This window comes from Lathyrus oleraceus, chromosome 2 (genome assembly GCF_024323335.1).
Source record: "Lathyrus oleraceus cultivar Zhongwan6 chromosome 2, CAAS_Psat_ZW6_1.0, whole genome shotgun sequence".
NCBI lineage: Eukaryota > Viridiplantae > Streptophyta > Magnoliopsida > Fabales > Fabaceae > Lathyrus > Lathyrus oleraceus.
In genome coordinates, this window is record NC_066580.1 from 460078578 (window position 1) to 460095228 (window position 16651).

Sequence of the window (16651 nt, forward strand, 5' to 3'; positions counted from 1 at the left end):
CAGTGGTTTGACAGGTAGAGATAACTCATACTGTTGAGTTCGAATCAGTGCACTTATGGAGTGTTGTCCAGCAAGCTGCCGAGGCATATTGTGAATGAAAGAGGAATCAAGGTTTTTCCTGCAAAAAAAAAAAAAAAAAAAAAGAACAGTGCAAGGAATGCCTGAACCAAAAATAAACAAAAAAGAAAGAAATCAAATGGTCAGGTGGAATGATGACTGCCAAGGGGCATGGAAAGATAAAAGAATGAGTAGCAGGAACCTCTGATTCTGATACCTTCCTTGGAAGAAACAACTGTTAATCTGGTACTTGACAGCCTCGAGGGGTCTATGAGGTGCGTATTGTGTCAGCATGACGAGTCTTGTCGAAAAGAGCATGCAATTTACCTAAGCAAAAAGTTTATCGACCGTGAAACAATACACTCACTGCTCGAGAAAACTTGATGTACTTTGGCATAGGCTGCTCGCCGACTGAGACAGTATGCTGGTTCATACCACCTTGTGGATGTCCAAAATGGATCTGATTAAGTATGTACTTGAGAAGTCAGCATGGATCGGACGGGTTGCGAGAGAGCAAATGGCGTCAACTGAATACGATATTCGGTATACCTCCCAGAAAGCAATCAAGAGGAGGGTATTGTATGGTTATCTCGCCCAACAACCCATTGATGATTCTCAACCAAGGAAGTCTGAAGTCTCTGATGAAGACATCTCGAGGTACTCAAATCGAAAGATTGAGAGTGACCGATCCCGGAGGAGGGGTCTGACCCTGAATCCGAACGGGTTCTGATGTCTGATGGGGAGAGTTTAAGGTGAATGAGTTAGTGCTTCCCCGATAACATTTGAACGCACCAACGATGGTGGCTGAGTACGAAGTTGGTATCCTGAGTGTCGTACTTCGGTACTTGCATCTACTGGGGCAACGCCTTCCTCATTTAGTCTAGGATGGAAGTGATATTGCCTTCTGGAGGCTAGATCTCATTGTGGAGAGTCTGGATGGATGAGAAGTTAGTAAAGGACGAGTGGATGAGGACTCGGTATGACGCGTTGAGCCTGATTGAGGAAAAGCGGCTGACAGTTACTTGTCATAGGGCAGTTATACCCAGCAAATGAAGCGGGTTATTAACCGAGAAGTGCGACCTCGGGGGTAGCATGGAAGAGATGTGGTGTTGAAAAGGATCCTTCCTCCTCAAGACGATCGTGGGGCAAATGGATAAGCAGTTATGAATGTCCATTCGTGGTCAAGAAGGTTTTCTCTGACAGAGCCTTGTGATTGACGACCACGAATGATGAAGATTTTCCATTCCCTGTGAATGCGGACGCAGTTAGAAAGATACTTCGTGAAAAAAAAAGAGAGAGACCCGCTGGACAAGAAGAATAAAAGAGTCCAGGCAAAAAAGGGCATCCCGGCGAACTAAGAAAAAGAGAAAAGGTTCGGGCAAAAGTTAGGGATAATAAAAAAGAAAAAAATTGTACACCCGGCAAGTCGAAAACCCCACAAGGGCGACTTGGGCAAAAAAGGGTATCCCGGTGGACTGAAACCCGAAGGGGCGGTCCAGCCAAAAGAGGGATTGAAACGAACAACTGCGTCTAGCATGATCGTTTGTGCTTTGGTTAAGACATCATAGCTAATCTCCGACAGAGATCGATTGCAAGCGTCTTGTTCAGAAGGCCGAAAGTGCGGAACGTCTTGAGGACATATGAGGTGTAACCGAGTTGGAACCCGATGAGATCACGGTTTCACATTGCCATTAGGATAGATTTTTCCTTTTGTACGCAATCACCTCTTTCCAGGGTTTGCTTCCTGTGTGTTTCTCGGTTCTGAGCCACTTTTTTTGTTTCAGTCAATAAATGCGTGTTCAGTCAAATAGTTTTGTTTTTGTTTTCATTACCGCTTTGATTACGAAAACATCCGTTTGTTTTGATAAGAATATTTGCATTTTGAAACATGGAGGTCCCTTCCGATGCATGCTTATAAGATTGAAATCTGGAAATCTTATTCGGAAGTTTGAGTGACCAAGATGTTGAAACATGGGGCACGCCTGGGGCACGCTTTTATCTAACAATCTCTTGTGCAGGTACTGTTAGATATCTTCATTCGCTGGCAAGTAGTGATATGAAATCTTTTGATAAAAGAGATCCCTGCAGAGCCCGACCAGGGGCAAAGTGGTTAGACGAACAGTGAAAGGACGGTGAAGGATTACGATGACGATCCTGGAAAGTTAACCAAGAAGACTCTTCAAAGTCTACGGACTGGAAAGTTTGTATGAATCCCAGGAATTCGATCTTCATGGGATGAATCAGAAAAGTCCAGACGAGGCTGGGAGTTCTCAAAAGTGGAAAGCTGACATTGTGGGTGGACGATGGATGCCGCTGTTCGACAACTCGACAGGCGTTCCGTACCCGATAGGCTGTATCCCCAGTGGGTGTGAGAGTGTTAGCTCCCCAACAGATTTGAGATCAGTGTCTCCCCAGCAAGTCTGAAGGTTACTGCCTTCCCAGCAGAGTTTGTGTCAATGGTTTTCCCTCAGAGAGGTCCTCAAGCGGATCGGGTTCGGAGAAAATCATCCCCAGTAGAGACAAGCATGGGTTGCCTCCCCTAGCAAGGTAATCTCCAAGCAGTCCGGGTTCGATGGAGGTCATCCCCAACGAGGTTTGTCTTTCCCCAGCAGGGAGGAAATTGACGTGGTAATGAGATCCTCAACGCAGTTCCTGGAGCTCCCCGGTGTTGTCTCTGGAGGAGACGGGTGTTTTATACATTCATCATTTAGATAAGCATAGCATATTGCATCACTAAGTGCGTAGCATTTCCATGATCATGGGGCATTGCGCTAAAATAAAAAAGAAACTCTCATGCATCTGCATTGCAAGCATATCCATCAGCCCTTAGCCGTGGTGACCGAGAATGGATTGTTGGAAAGAGTTTAGCATTGCTTGGATCGATTTCAGAATTGGGTTCCCCAGCATGGTTGAGAGGTTGGTGTTTTCTCAACAAGTGACTCCTTGGTTGAGTGGGTATCCCCAGCAGTGTTACTCCCCGAAGGTGGCAGCATCTTGCAAGCTTAGGTCAGTTCCCTTAGCAGGTGTGGGTGTGTCTGATCTCTCCATGTAGAGTCTACCCCTTAAGCAGAAAAATGTCTACCCTTTCCTTCTGCACTCCCCACTGAGTTATATCCTCGTGGATGACGGTTGTTTCCGTTCCCTCCCCTTGGGATGGATTTTCCCTATTGAGTTCGTTCCTCATTAGGATGTCTTGATTCAGTTTGCCTTTCCGGATTGGTCCTGAATTGGCTTCCTTGTGATTGTTTGTTGGCCTCTACCTACAAACCGGTAGTTGTAAGTCCTATCTTTGTGGTTTTCTACCTACAAGCTGGTAGTTGTAAAATCCCACTTTCTCCCCTTGGTGGAGTTAACCCTTTGTGCTCTTCCTAGTTGATGACGGTTACTGTTTTCGTGGGTTTCTGCCTACAAACCGGTAGTTGTAAAATCCCACTTTCATCCCCTAGCAGAGGTAACCTTTGTGGTTCATTCTGTTTGTTGGCCTCTACCTACAAACCGGTAGTTGTAAGTCCTATCTTTGTGGGTTTCTGCCTACAAACCGGTAGTTGTAAAATCCCATTTTCATCCCCTAGCAGAGGTAACCTTTGTGGTTCATTCTGTTTGTTGGCCTCTACCTACAAACCGGTAGTTGTAAGTCCTATCTTTGTGGTTTTCTACCTACAAGCTGGTAGTTATAAAATCCCACGTTCTCCCCTTGGTGGAGTTAACCCTTTGTGCTCATCCTGATTGATGACGGTTACTATTTTCGTGGGTTTCTGCCTACAAATCGGTAGATGTAATCCCCTCTTTGAAGTTATCAGTACCCAGTTTGCGGTATTGATAGTCTTGTCCCCTCTGGATACTTGCGTTGATCAAGCAGTATTGTCCCCAGTGGGTCTTCCCCTTCCTTTTGGATACTGGCTCCGAGTCAGCAACTTTATCCCCAGCGGGTTCTCTTTCATTCACCATTTGCTGGTAATATTTGTAGTTTACCCTTTTGATTGGTCATCTTTGCATACCTAGTCTGGTACCCCGATGCCTTTCTTGTCGGTCGTTTATCCATTTAACAACCTACGAACCGGTTATGGACAATCTTCCATGCGAGTGTGTTATCTACGAACCGGATATAGATAATATATCTCATGCACTCTCTGGTCAGTCTTTTGATTGTTTTCTCCAGCAGAGTAAGGTTCGTATTCCTCGCGGAATCGGATGTCCATCCTTTAACAAGTTTGCTTTCGCTCTCTTCAGGATGATGTCGGTCGATTTATCCATCTAACAACCTACGAACCGGTTATGGACAATCTTCCTTGCGAGTGTATTATCTACGTTCTGACGGCTATAGATAATATGTCTCATGCGCTCTTGGGTCGAAGTCGTCCTCCCCAGTCGAGTAAGGTTCGTATTCCTTGTGGAATCGAATGTCCATCCTCTAACAGGACTGCTTTTCTAGCCCTCTTCAGGATGTTGAGTGTTTTGGAACACAAACCAATTCACGTTTGGTCGGTCACCCGTTTCATACCTACAACCCGGTATCCTTGGTGTTCCTTCCTGTTTGCTCGCTGTCGTAACCTTGATCCCCAGTGAGATCCCCTGCAAGTGTTTAGCCTTGCCCTGACATATGTAGATGTCAGTATCCTACCAGCACCCGCGTGTGTTGTTTCTTTGGTGTCGGTAAACGCCATCTTTCGGTGCTTTCCCAGTCATGCGTAGTGTCTGGTCTTCGTTGGTGTCGGTAAACATCATCTTTCGATGTTCGTAACGTCGTCCTTCTTCCCTAGTGAAGAGTTCCTCCTCTCTGTTGGTGTCGATAAACGTCGAGTTTTTCCTATGCGTCCGTTGACGTATAGTTGCTTGTTCCCCAGGGTCGTCCCCAGAAGAATACTCCTCTCCGTTGGTGTCGATAAACGTCGAGTTTTTCCTATGCGTCCGTTGGCGTTTAGTTGATATCTTTCCCCATAGGGTCGTCCCCAGAAGATTTCCTCCTCTCCGTTGGTGTCGATAAACGTCGAGTTTTTCCTATTCGTCCGATGACGTCTAGCTGTACCTTTCCCCATGTGGATTTACCTCTCCGTTGGTTTCGATAAACGTCGAGTTTTTCCTATTCGTCCTATGACGTCTAGTTGTACCCTTCCCCATGCGGATTTACCTCTCCGTTGGTTTCGATAAACGTCGAGTTTTTCTCATTCGTCCGTTGACGTCTGATTGTATACCCTATTCCCAGTCATTCATTAATGTCAGGTTGATTCCCAGCCAGAATCCCCAGTAGACGTCCTATTCGGTTTCTGATTGTGGTGCCTTTCCCTCGTGAAGTGGCTTTCTCCTTCTCCGTTGGTGTCGATAAACGTCGAGCTTCTCCCTTTCGTCCGTTGGCGTCTGGTCGAGTTTTCTCCTTCTCCGTTGGTGTCGATAAACGTCGAGCTTCTCCCTTTCGTCCGTTGACGTCTGGTCGAGTTTTCTCCTTCTCCGTTGGTGTCGATAAACGTCGAGCTTCTCCCTTTCGTCCGTTGACGTCTGGTCGAGTCTTCCCAGTTCATCCGTCGTCCGTTGATGTCTGGTCTCCTTCTCCGTTGGTGTTGATAAACGTCGAGCTTCTCCCTTTCGTCCGTTGACGTCTGGTCGAGTTTTCTCCTTCTCCGTTGGTGTCGATAAACGTCGAGCTTCTCCCTTTCGTCCGTTGACGTCTGGTCGAGTTTTCTCCTTCTCCGTTGGTGTCGATAAACGTTGAGCTTCTCCCTTTCGTCCGTTGACGTCTGGTCGAGTCTTCCCAGTTCATCCGTCGTCCGTTAATGTCTGGTCTCCTTCTCCGTTGGTGTCGATAAACGTCGAGCTTCTCCCTTTCGTCCGTTGACGTCTGGTCGAGTTTTCTCCTTCTCCGTTGGTGTCGATAAACGTCGAGCTTCTCCCTTTCGTCCGATGACGTCTGGTCGAGTCTTCCCATTCATCCGATGATGTCTGGCTACCTCTCCGTTGGTTTTGGTAAACGTCGAGTTTTTCCTGGTCGTCCCAACTGGCTACTATCATACCCCGATTTTGGTCCTGAATTTTTTTATGTTTTCACTTTTGTTTAGCACGTTTGGCCTAACCTTACTCTGGTCTTATATGAGGATTGGTCTTGGTCCAAAGTCATGGTGTGGTTCATGTGATTGTTAATACACATATGGTCTTGGTCATCCAAACAACCAAGCTTCTTGTGTTTCAAGCCACTTGCTAGTCATGTTATTGGTTCATGGATACTATGTCAAAACCCTAACCTTATGGTCTCATTTCATGGCCTTGTTCATGTACATTATCGGTCAAGTTATTTTTCAAAAGTCAAGCATTCAAGTCATAAATAAACCAATGGTAAAGCCAACTTCAAACCATTTGTTAATCCATTTCAATCTATTTCATGTCATTGTAAACCATTATATTTGATTCTACACAAGAAAATACAAGTCTTGACATTTTTGAGCAATTGTTGACTTTGGTCAATAGTTGACTTTTTGGTCAACATTGACCAAAGTCACCCAAAACCCAAAAGTCCTAATTTTCACCACAATCATCAATCATTTGTCCATTTACAAAAAAAATGCAAATAAAATTGAATTTTGACCAATTGTTGACTTTGGTCAATAGTTGACTTTTTGGTCAACTTTGACCAAAGTCAACCCTATGCTATTGGGGCATCCCTAATCACTAAATGGGTGGCCATGACTCTCATTCCATTCTTCATTTCCATATTCTCCATGATTAAACCATGTGGACTTGTTTTCTTCATGCTTGGTCATGTTTTGAAGAATTAGAGTCTTGCTTCGCCAATCCTACTGCATTCATCCTGTTGCGCCAACTTGTTCCAAGCCAAGTCAACCATGTTGCATAGCAAAACCAGCCCAATGCTCAATCTGCATCAGCAACAACAACAACATGAAAAATCAGTTAACATTGCCATGAATTTCAAGCAGACGCATGGCAAGGATGCATTGTATTACCTCATCACCCAAAAGCATGAACAAATGGCCCTTTCTCTCAGATGCTGTGGCTAAATTCATAAACTATAAACAAAAAACTGGTGTTCATGAAAAGTTTATATGCAGATCTTTGGAAGTGCTTTGCGTTCAATAAATGGACGGGGATACCGGACCATGGAGTCTAGGAGCATCTCCTTTTAAATTTGGTTTGGGGTAATCTCCTTGCTGGATGGATTTTACGTCGCATGACCGATTTCTATCAATTATTTTGGTTGGTTGGGCTGCAGTATTCTGTGTTTCTGTTGCAGAGCATGTCACTGAGTTGACCAACGCCGCTGATTAAAGAAGGGAGCTCGAAGAAAGCAAAGATGGAAGCTTAGGTGCAACAGATCAAGTCTCTCTCGTGATCTTGTTATACATGGTTTTGATCCAAGCTGAAATCAAGCAAAGCCATTTTATCAGTAATAAGAAAAAAAACAAAACACTTTGAATGTTGGTGTTACTGATAGCAGCAGTTCATAGGATGGAAGCAGATATTTGAATACTTCAAATGGGTTTCCTGATTTTTCAAAAAATAAGAAAATAATAAACAAGTTGTTATTTTAAACAGCACCTACACTTACGCCGCAAAACCTCGGAACTTGTGGAAGCAATCATACGGGAAGTTGGGACTCCAAGGTGATGCAAGGATGCTTCTGCCGATCGGTGTTAATGACACTGTAATTCCAATATAGGATGATGAAGCTCCTGCTGCTATCTTATACCTTTTTGAGGAAAACTGGGAAAGTTGATGTAAACAATGTAGCATTGGAGATTGGCATTTCACCAGATACATTAACCGCAAATATCAATTTGCAGGAAGGTTGTATGGCCCCTGATGTGCAGCACAAAATAGTCAATTGGCTAAAAGCCAATGCGTATACTGGGGCATTTCACAAAGGTTTAAAAGCCAAAATCAAACCAGCCAATGTATCTCTGGATGGAAGTGGAGCTTCAGACAGTTCTAATACTTCACCGTTATCTGATTCAGGCTTGCCGAATCCGGTTGCTGTTAATGTTAAGTCTGTACCACCAAGGAGAAGAACTATCAGTAACATTAGAATTTTGAAGGATAATACAGTGATATGTTCATTGGAGGGGGTTACTACTAGTGAGAATGGCATATCAATTGATAAGTTCCTAGTTCCTGAGTGTGAAAATCCGAGAATTTACAACAAAGCCTCAATTTCTGATACCACTGAAACTGAAACTGAAACGAATATAACAAGGTCTGATGATATATTTCAGAGGGTTCAAGATAATGCTGATAAACCTTACAAACCCAGCTTATCTTTATGCGTTCCAGAACAAAAGTCTACTAATTTGCAGAATGCTTCCATGCTTTCTGATCTGCTCATTCCTATCATTTGCTAGCTTTTGGATCTGCAAATTATTCAACTTCTGTTAGTTCGCAGCAATTAACAGACTATTCAACTTTTGAGCATTACAAATGATACAATAAATTAGTTGTCGGTCATTAACACTGGACCAAGCAATCTCGAGAAAATCTTATTCCTTGTTCACAACTTGGAGCAGTCTTGGGTATGCTTGGCGACTGCTGCCGAGCAATGGGTAATAGCAGTCTGCAGAACTTATTTTGAATGTTCATGTTGGAAGAGGATTCGTGGTCTTGCGATCCGGAAAAATTTTGCACAAACATCAGATGCAACAATTATTCATAAGCTCACCGACTCGGCAATAAACGTGAAAGGCGGGGTTAAAGACAAGTGATAAGAAACAGATACTAACCAAAGAAAGAAGCTTGATCCACGGAGTCTCGTACCGTATAAGTCGTGATGTGAGAGCATTGAGCACCATAAACAGACCAAAATCCCAAACTAATCCAATTGTTACTCGAACAGGGCAGCTTCATCACTTCAACATAAAATTACAGCATTAACACAAGAAAAGTCAAAGCTAAGCTCGACCAAGGACTTGCACTCGTCGTAAAGCAACCTCAACCTCAATGCATTGCAAAGACACCCTCTCCATTCATTTGATCGTGTTTTACTGCAGTAAAAGGGTACAGGTACAATTAGTCAAGGCAGTAAAATCCAGAAAATCCCAATTGAGCATAAAGACAAAAGCGAAGAAGAAAGCACGAGCTCAGGATACCGTTTCTAGCCTAGCATCAAACAGGCAATTTGATTCTGAGAACACCAAAAGTGGTTTGCAAATTTACTCTTCTGCAACACAAAAGGGCACCCTTTGAAACCCTAATCAGCAGAGCATAAAAGGGACGGAAAAATTGGAGAGGCATAGGAAAAAACTGGAAAATGAAACCCTAAGAAAAAAGGAGAGGCGGACCAAACTCCACAAAAGAACCTTACTGACACCCAAGCGGACGATCCAACGGGCACCGGAGTTGAGTCGCCGGAAGAAAGAGCATTCTGAAAGAGGATCCAACACCGCTATTTCAATCGCCGTCGATCCCTTTGTGATAAGGTAAATATTGGTTTCGCTTTGGGTTTGATCTTCTTGCTTTTTCTTTTGGGTTTGCGCTTCATCAGTATCCTTCATATTGGTTATGTTTGGATTTTGTTTTTGTGCTTCTCCATTGTTTTGTTTTGTTTACTGATAAACAACGTTAATGTCCCCTTTTGTTTTATTGATGTTTGAAACAATTTAAAATATTCTTTTGTTGGTAAAAGGGATCGCGTCTCGGAAACTGGCGCTTTGATTTTTTTTTCACTGCTGATGGCTTTTCATTATCCTTGTTGTCCCTTCATTGCGCTGTCAGCAATTAAGTGCCATTATTCCTTTTTTCCGTCACCCAATAACCATGCAACTAGGATGACTCTTGGGATTCCATTCCATGTTCATGTGGGGGTTATTCCAGAATAAGCCTCCACTTATCCAAGTCTGGAATTCAAGCTCGTGGGATTTAGTTACCCATTAGTTCCAACGGCCCATTTCATTTCTTTTAGTTAGTTTTTATTATTATTTATTTTTTGTTGTTCTTGTCTATATGTTCTAGTCGCTGTTAAGGTAATAGCTAACCACCTGTGGCCGGGTGGATGGGAAGGAGTCCCATTTCCCCTTATGTAGTGGGTTCGATACCCATATATAACATTTCCTTTCTTTAGCATTCATTTTTTTTTCATGTTTATGTTGTATTATAATTTTTCCTATACTCATAGTTTCATTATTGTTTAAATAACACAAATTTGATTTCTTTTAATTTTATCATCGATTCAAACCGCTTTAAACTTTTAAAAAAATCACACTTTTCTCGATTCAATATCGAGCCCATTTTCATACCCTTGTAAGTCGATTGCTTTTTAAGCATCGTCATCAACCTCACATAGCTTACTCTTGGGCTTTCTTACAATGAGCCGGTTCCTTTGCACTTACACTCATACATTGCATTATTTATTGTTTGGACCCGATTTAATTATTCCAATACTTTGAATCCCCATTCATAACAAATGTATCCCTCTCCCATGAAATGTATAATATTCTTTCATTCTTTATTCATCTGTTAATACAAGAAATAAAATGAACATTCGATAACCATTTCAAAACAAGACCAAAACCTCGATCCAACGTCGAGTAATCATTTTTTCAAAACCTAACAGAACCAGCACGCATTCATCCACCCTTTTGTAAGTCGATTGCTTTATGCATCGCCATCAACCTTGTAAGTCGATTGCTTCATGCATCGCCATCTACCCTTATCCCTAACACTTCTCCTTGCTCCATTCGTCGATTCTTGTTCCGATTAGGTAGCACCCATTAGATAGTAACCCTTTGTATGACAACATAGGTAGGATTCCCATATCCTTTTGTATGATAACATAGGTAGGATTCCCATATTCCTTTGCATGCTAACATTAGGTAGATATTCCCATTTGTAAATCCTAACACTTAAGTACACATTGCATGACAACTTTAGGGCAGAGCTTCCCCCACTTCTAGACCTTTCCGAGCGTCTACGATCTTGTGGCATGTAGTCCATTCTATTGCAAAGAGGTAACTGCCTAAGACTCGATTCAGCGAGCTGCGACACCTACTGCTAGGACGTGAACACATTGCCCACTCTCCTTCGACACAACTGGTGTCCTCCTTTCAAAGTCCATGCTCAGATGGCAATCCCTGTTTAGGGGAACTACATCGCCCTGATCCTTGTTCCAGACGAGGTATGTAGGCAGGTGGTCGTGCGAGACCACTCCGGGCACCTTTCTTTTTCTTTTTGTGTATGTTTGGTTCGGATGCTGATGTAAGTCCAGTGATTGGCATTCAGGCTCCATGTTTGCCTTTTTTGTGTGTGTGTTTTGGTTCGGATGCTGATATAAGTCCAGTGATTGGCATTCAGGCTCCATGTTTGCCTGCTTGTTGTTTGTTTGTTTGGCGTGCGTGTAGCCGAACTACGGCAACTCTGATTCTCATACCAGACGAGATACGTAGGCACAAGATGCGATGTCTTGCCGAGTTTGACTAACGACTAACAACTAATCCTTGTTTTCTTTCGCCCTTGTTGCGATCCTTTCTCTCGCCCTCGTTGTGATCGAGACTTTCCCTTTCTCTTACCCTAGTTGCAATCGAGACCCTTATTCCTGTAGTTAGCTGAACTACGTTTTGCGCTGATTCTCATTCCCGATGAGATACGTAGGCATAAGACGCGATGTCTTAGCGAGCACACATCTCGTTAACCCATAGGTAGCCGATCTACGAAGACTCTGATTCTCATATTCAGATGAGATACGTATGCAGTGGATGCGACATCCGTGCGAGTCATTTTCTTTGACCCTTTCTTTTAGTAAATAGTACATTAGATAAACACACACCCTTTAGACAAGAACAACAAGAGTGGATCCCGTAGAGTACTACGGATGCGTAGGGATGCTAATACCTTCCCTTCGCATAATCGACTCCCGAACCCAAGATTTGGTTGCGAGACCTTGTCTTTTCCTTTCCTTTCTCCAGGTTTACTTCGAGCGTTTCCTTTCCCTCCTTTGGGATAAATAACGCACGGTGGCGACTCTTCTGTCATTTCTTCTTCGTCGGTTGTTTTTTTTCGCATACCGTATTTTTCGGGTTGCGACAGCTGGCGACTCTGCTGGGGACGTGGTTTCCCTAAGCGAGTCCCTCCTAGCTTTTGTAGGTTTCTTGTTTATTGGGTGTTTATTTCTTTTGTACAGTTATTTATTTTCAGCATTTACCTGCTTTACCTTATTGCATTCATGTACATATGTTTGCTGTATCTGCTGCCGTTTATCTGTTTGTTGGGGTGGGGTGTTCTATGAGAGGTAAGCCCATTACCCAGGCTTGAGTGAACACACAGATTTTAGAGTGGATGTTCATGAGGCTTGCGTGGCATGTTGCTACGTTAAGTCGTTCGTGAAGAACCACACCCAGACGAGGTTTCTCTTGGATATATTTTGTCCTATGGGTGTTCCATAACGACAAATATTCCTTTAGAAATCGTCGACTCTGGTGACCATTTCCCGAGAACTCAGTCGAGGCCTCTCCTCCGAGACGTGATTATGTTAGCTCTGGTGGGCGCATTCTCGCTGCTCAATCCGAGGACCCCGAGACTGGGAACTTGCTTTAGGATATCCTGTTGAGGGGAGTCAGCAGAGGTCTTTTATCCCGTAATAATGCCAAACCTTCAGTGGTAAACGTATTATTCTCGACTGAAGGGCTGAAGCTGACAAACTTCTGTTCTTAGAACCTACCAGTGAGGGGAGGGTTTGATCTCTACAGATACGGTTTCTGCCAGTGGTGCTGTGATGGTGACTTTGGTTCAACCAAATTTATGGACATTTATTTCTGGGACGCCGGAGTTCTGTCCGTGGTTTATCAATGGGTTCCGTTTATTTCGGATCCCCGGGTTGAATTTGAAAGTACCTGTTCAGAGGATCTGACTGTCATCCGTTCAGTGGATGTTCCTGTGATGATAGTGATGTAATCTCCAGTTCCGTTTATTTCGGAACTCCCCAAGTCGGATTTATGGTGACTTAGTCCCGATGACTGTGACTAGTTCAGAGAATGGGTCTTCAGATGACTTGGTGGCGCAGTGACTTGCATTCATGCATTTGCATCGCATTCATCTGCATTCAACTCGTGTCTATCCGTACTCAAGGTCCACTTTTTTATTAAGATTCTGGTTGAGAGATATCCAGATGTCAGAATGTTATTGATGAAAATTATCTGTCTCTGTGAAACCAAAATCAAAGGAATATTCCTGGTACGGATAGACATTCCATGCGTGAGTCATACTAACCCATTTGCTGTTTTGTAGGTGTCAACCGGTGCGCATAGCTCTTCCATTCAGACATACAGTCAGACTCAACAAATCCAAGCTGATGGATCTTCCCAACGCCGACATCCTTGAACTGAAAGAGATGATTAGGGGATTGTTCAGTATTGTGCAAGGGCTTGCCTTGGGGCAGAAAGCCATGTCTGAGAGATTGGAAAGGATTGAGAGCTGGATGATCAAGGAGAAAGTTCAGGGGAAGGGCTCCATCATCCGATATAACAAATCCCTCTGGCTCGGTAGCAAAGAAACTCTCTGACAGTGGTCCGCTCAAAAAGGAGGTTGAGTCAAGTGGTGTGCCAGCAAAGAGAGAACGCAGTAAGGATCGTTATCATCCTTATGCTGTTGCTGTAACCACTCTTGTTGGTAACTCACCCGTACCCCCGCAACAACCACCACCTCAACAGAAGGCACCGAGAGCTAGGAGCCAGGTGAAGAGAAAGAAGGAGGATCGTCAGTTTGAGGAGCCACCTGTGACCTACACCCTTCTGTTCAGGAGATTGAGAGATTTGGGGTTAGTCCGGCCAAGGATTTTGATTCCCATAGCACAACAGAAGAGGCCTGCACACTATGATGAGAATGCCAGGTGCGAGTTCCTTTCTGAGATGCCCGGACACAACATTGAGGGTTGTAAAGCTTTCAAACATGTCGTCCAGGACATGGTAGACTCTAAAGCTATCAGCTTGGCACAGATAATGGATGGCGAGGCCGACCCCGTACAATGGCAAGGTCCGGTCAAGGTGAAGATGGTGAAAAAGGACAAGAAAGGAATAAGGGTGACTGAGGAGAATCAGTTAAAGGTTCCAATGTCCGTGGTCTCAAAACCTCTGGTGCAGGATGGAGCTTTCCCTGTTGTTGATTTTTGTTGTGCGACCGTCACCACAGAGGGGTGTGTATTGATAAAGGACATGACCCAAAAGATGAAGAAAGTAGAAATGGACGATGTAAGACGTAAAGCGCCCAGTCTGGCCGTTGAGACCGTCCCGGTGGAGAATGCCTTCGTTGCTGAGAAAGAGAAGAAGTTGTCCATTTCTTCTTATAAACAAGCTCTGGAGGTGGTGAAGAACCAAGAGGCCCGAGGTTGGGGCAGGATCATCGACATAGTGGTAAAGGCAGACATGTTCGGGATTGGTTATCCAGATCAAGAGTCGTCTAGACCAAACAGAGGACGTCGTCCACCGTACATCTTTGTCAGTGCAGGAATGCTGGATTCTGATCATGCTTGTTCAGTGAGTGAAGAGATCGACCGCGACCGCAAGCTCGAGCTGTGGATAAAGTCGTGCGTACCAGGCAACTGGAAGGCCTCCAAAAGCATCACTGTCACTCATCCGGAAGTGTAGTATTTCTGTGTTTCAATTGTTGTTTGCATGAAAGCCATACGTTTTGCCCGAAACGTACTGGTCCATGGTAAGGGCCATCTCATGTGTTTCATTTTGCAACGTTTTGCATCAGTAATAAATGGATGTTTTTGTGATTAAAAGCGGTGTTCTTTGTTTTTCATTTTTTTTTTTTTACCGTTTAAAAAAAAATGGCAATGTTTTTATTCTCTTTCCTTTTGATTCATTTGGTTCCGACCTCAAAAGTGATTACCCTCCTGATCTCATCGATAACAATTTGGTTACACCTTTGTATGACTTCGACAATTCGATCTATCATGCCGAAGGAGAAGGCGAAGAAGATTGTGATTTGTTGGAATTAGCCGGGTCGTTGAAACCAGAGGAGAAGGTGATTCAACCGCATGAGGAGTGCTCAGAATTGTTGCTCCAAGCACCGCCGAGGTCAGAAAGCGAATATTGAGGCCGCTTCAGAGGCAAATCAAGAACAGGATGGTATATGTGCGCCTGGTTGTATCTAGATACACCAAGGTAAGATACCAATGTTGTGGAGGCACGAGTTACCATGGAGAGAAGACTGTCCTCCAGGGAAGCGGAAACCGGTGCTGAAAGATGAGAATGTGTGTGGACTGTCGAGATGTGAGCTGAGCTAATCTGAAAGACGAATTCCTGGTACGTCACAACGAGGTATTGGTTGATTATAATGCTCAGTTTATCTTCATGGATGGCTTCTTGGCCGAGACCAGATTGAACTGTTGCCAGATGATATGACGTAAACCATGTCCATCACACAAGGGGCACCTTCTGGTTATAAGGTGATGTCGTTCAGTATCGAGAAGGTCGGCGCCAAGTATTAGAAGTCTAGGGTGACTTTGTTTCATGATATGATTCATCGTGAAAGCAAATGCCATGTTGATGACATGATGGCAAAGTCCCAAGCAGAAGAGGGGCACCCGATGGATCAAGTTGTTTGACAGGTAGAGATAACTCATACTGTTGAGTTCGAATTAGCGCACTTATGGAGTGCTGTCCAGCAAGCTGCCGAGGCATGTTGCGAACGAAAGAGGAATCAAGGTTGATCCTGCAAAAAAAAAAAAAAAAAGTACTAGAAACGCCTGAACCAAAAATAAACAAAAAAGAGAGAAATCAAATGGTCAGGTGGAATGAGGGCTGCCAAGGGGCATGGAAAGACAAAAAAAAAAGAGTAGTAGGAACCTCTGATTCTGATACCTTCCGGGGAAGAAACGACTGCTAATCTGGTACCTGACAGCCCTTAAGGGGTCTATGAGGTGCGTATTGAGTCAGTATGACTAGTCTTGTCGAAAAGAGCACGCAATTTACATAAGCAAAAAGTTTATCGACTGTGAAACAATACACTCACTGCTCGAGAAAACTTGATGTACTTTGGCATAGGCTGCTCGCCGATTGAGACAGTGTATGTTGGTTCATACCACCTTGTGGATGTCCAAAATGGATCTGATCAAGTATGTGCTTGAGGAGCTAGCATCGAACGGACGGGTTGTGAGAGGGCAAGTGATGTCGACTGAATACGATATTCAGTATACCTCCTAGAAAGCAACCAAGAGGGGGGTATTGTATGGTTATCTCGCCCAACAGCCCATTGATGATTGTCAACCAAGGAAGTCTGAAGTCCCTGATGAGGACATCTCGAGGTACTCGAATCGAAAGATTGAGAGTGACCGATCCCGGAGGAGGGGCCTGACCCCGAATCCGAACGGGTTTTGATGTCTGATGGGGAGAGTTTAAAGAGAGTGAGCTAGTGTTCCCCGATAACATGTGAACGCACCAATGATAGTGGCTGAGTACGAAGTTGGTATCCTGAGTGTCGTACTTTGGTACGTGCATCTACTGGGACAACGCCTTCCTCATGCGGTATGGGATGGAAGTGATATTGCCTGCTGGAGGCTAGATTTCATTGTGAAGAGTCCGGATGGATGAGAAGTTAGAAAAGGGCGAGTGGATGAGGACTCGGTATAACACATTGAGCCTGATTGAGAAAAGAGGCTGACAGT

General features: G+C 44.0%; 1 protein-coding gene across 1 annotated transcript; it reads left to right on the forward strand.

The window, feature by feature from the left end:
- The first annotated feature begins 7721 nt into the window (after nucleotides 1-7721).
- LOC127123728 (uncharacterized) lies at nucleotides 7722-8399 on the forward strand. The gene has a single exon (XM_051053927.1). It carries the CDS (start codon nucleotides 7722-7724, stop codon nucleotides 8397-8399), a length of 678 nt encoding a protein of 225 aa, XP_050909884.1.
- Nucleotides 8400-16651: the final 8252 nt, after the last annotated feature.

Coding starts and splice junctions, on each gene's coding strand:
- LOC127123728 (XM_051053927.1), top strand. CDS start 7,722: ATGATGAAGCTCCTGCTGCTATCTTATACCTTTTTGAGGAAAACTGGG.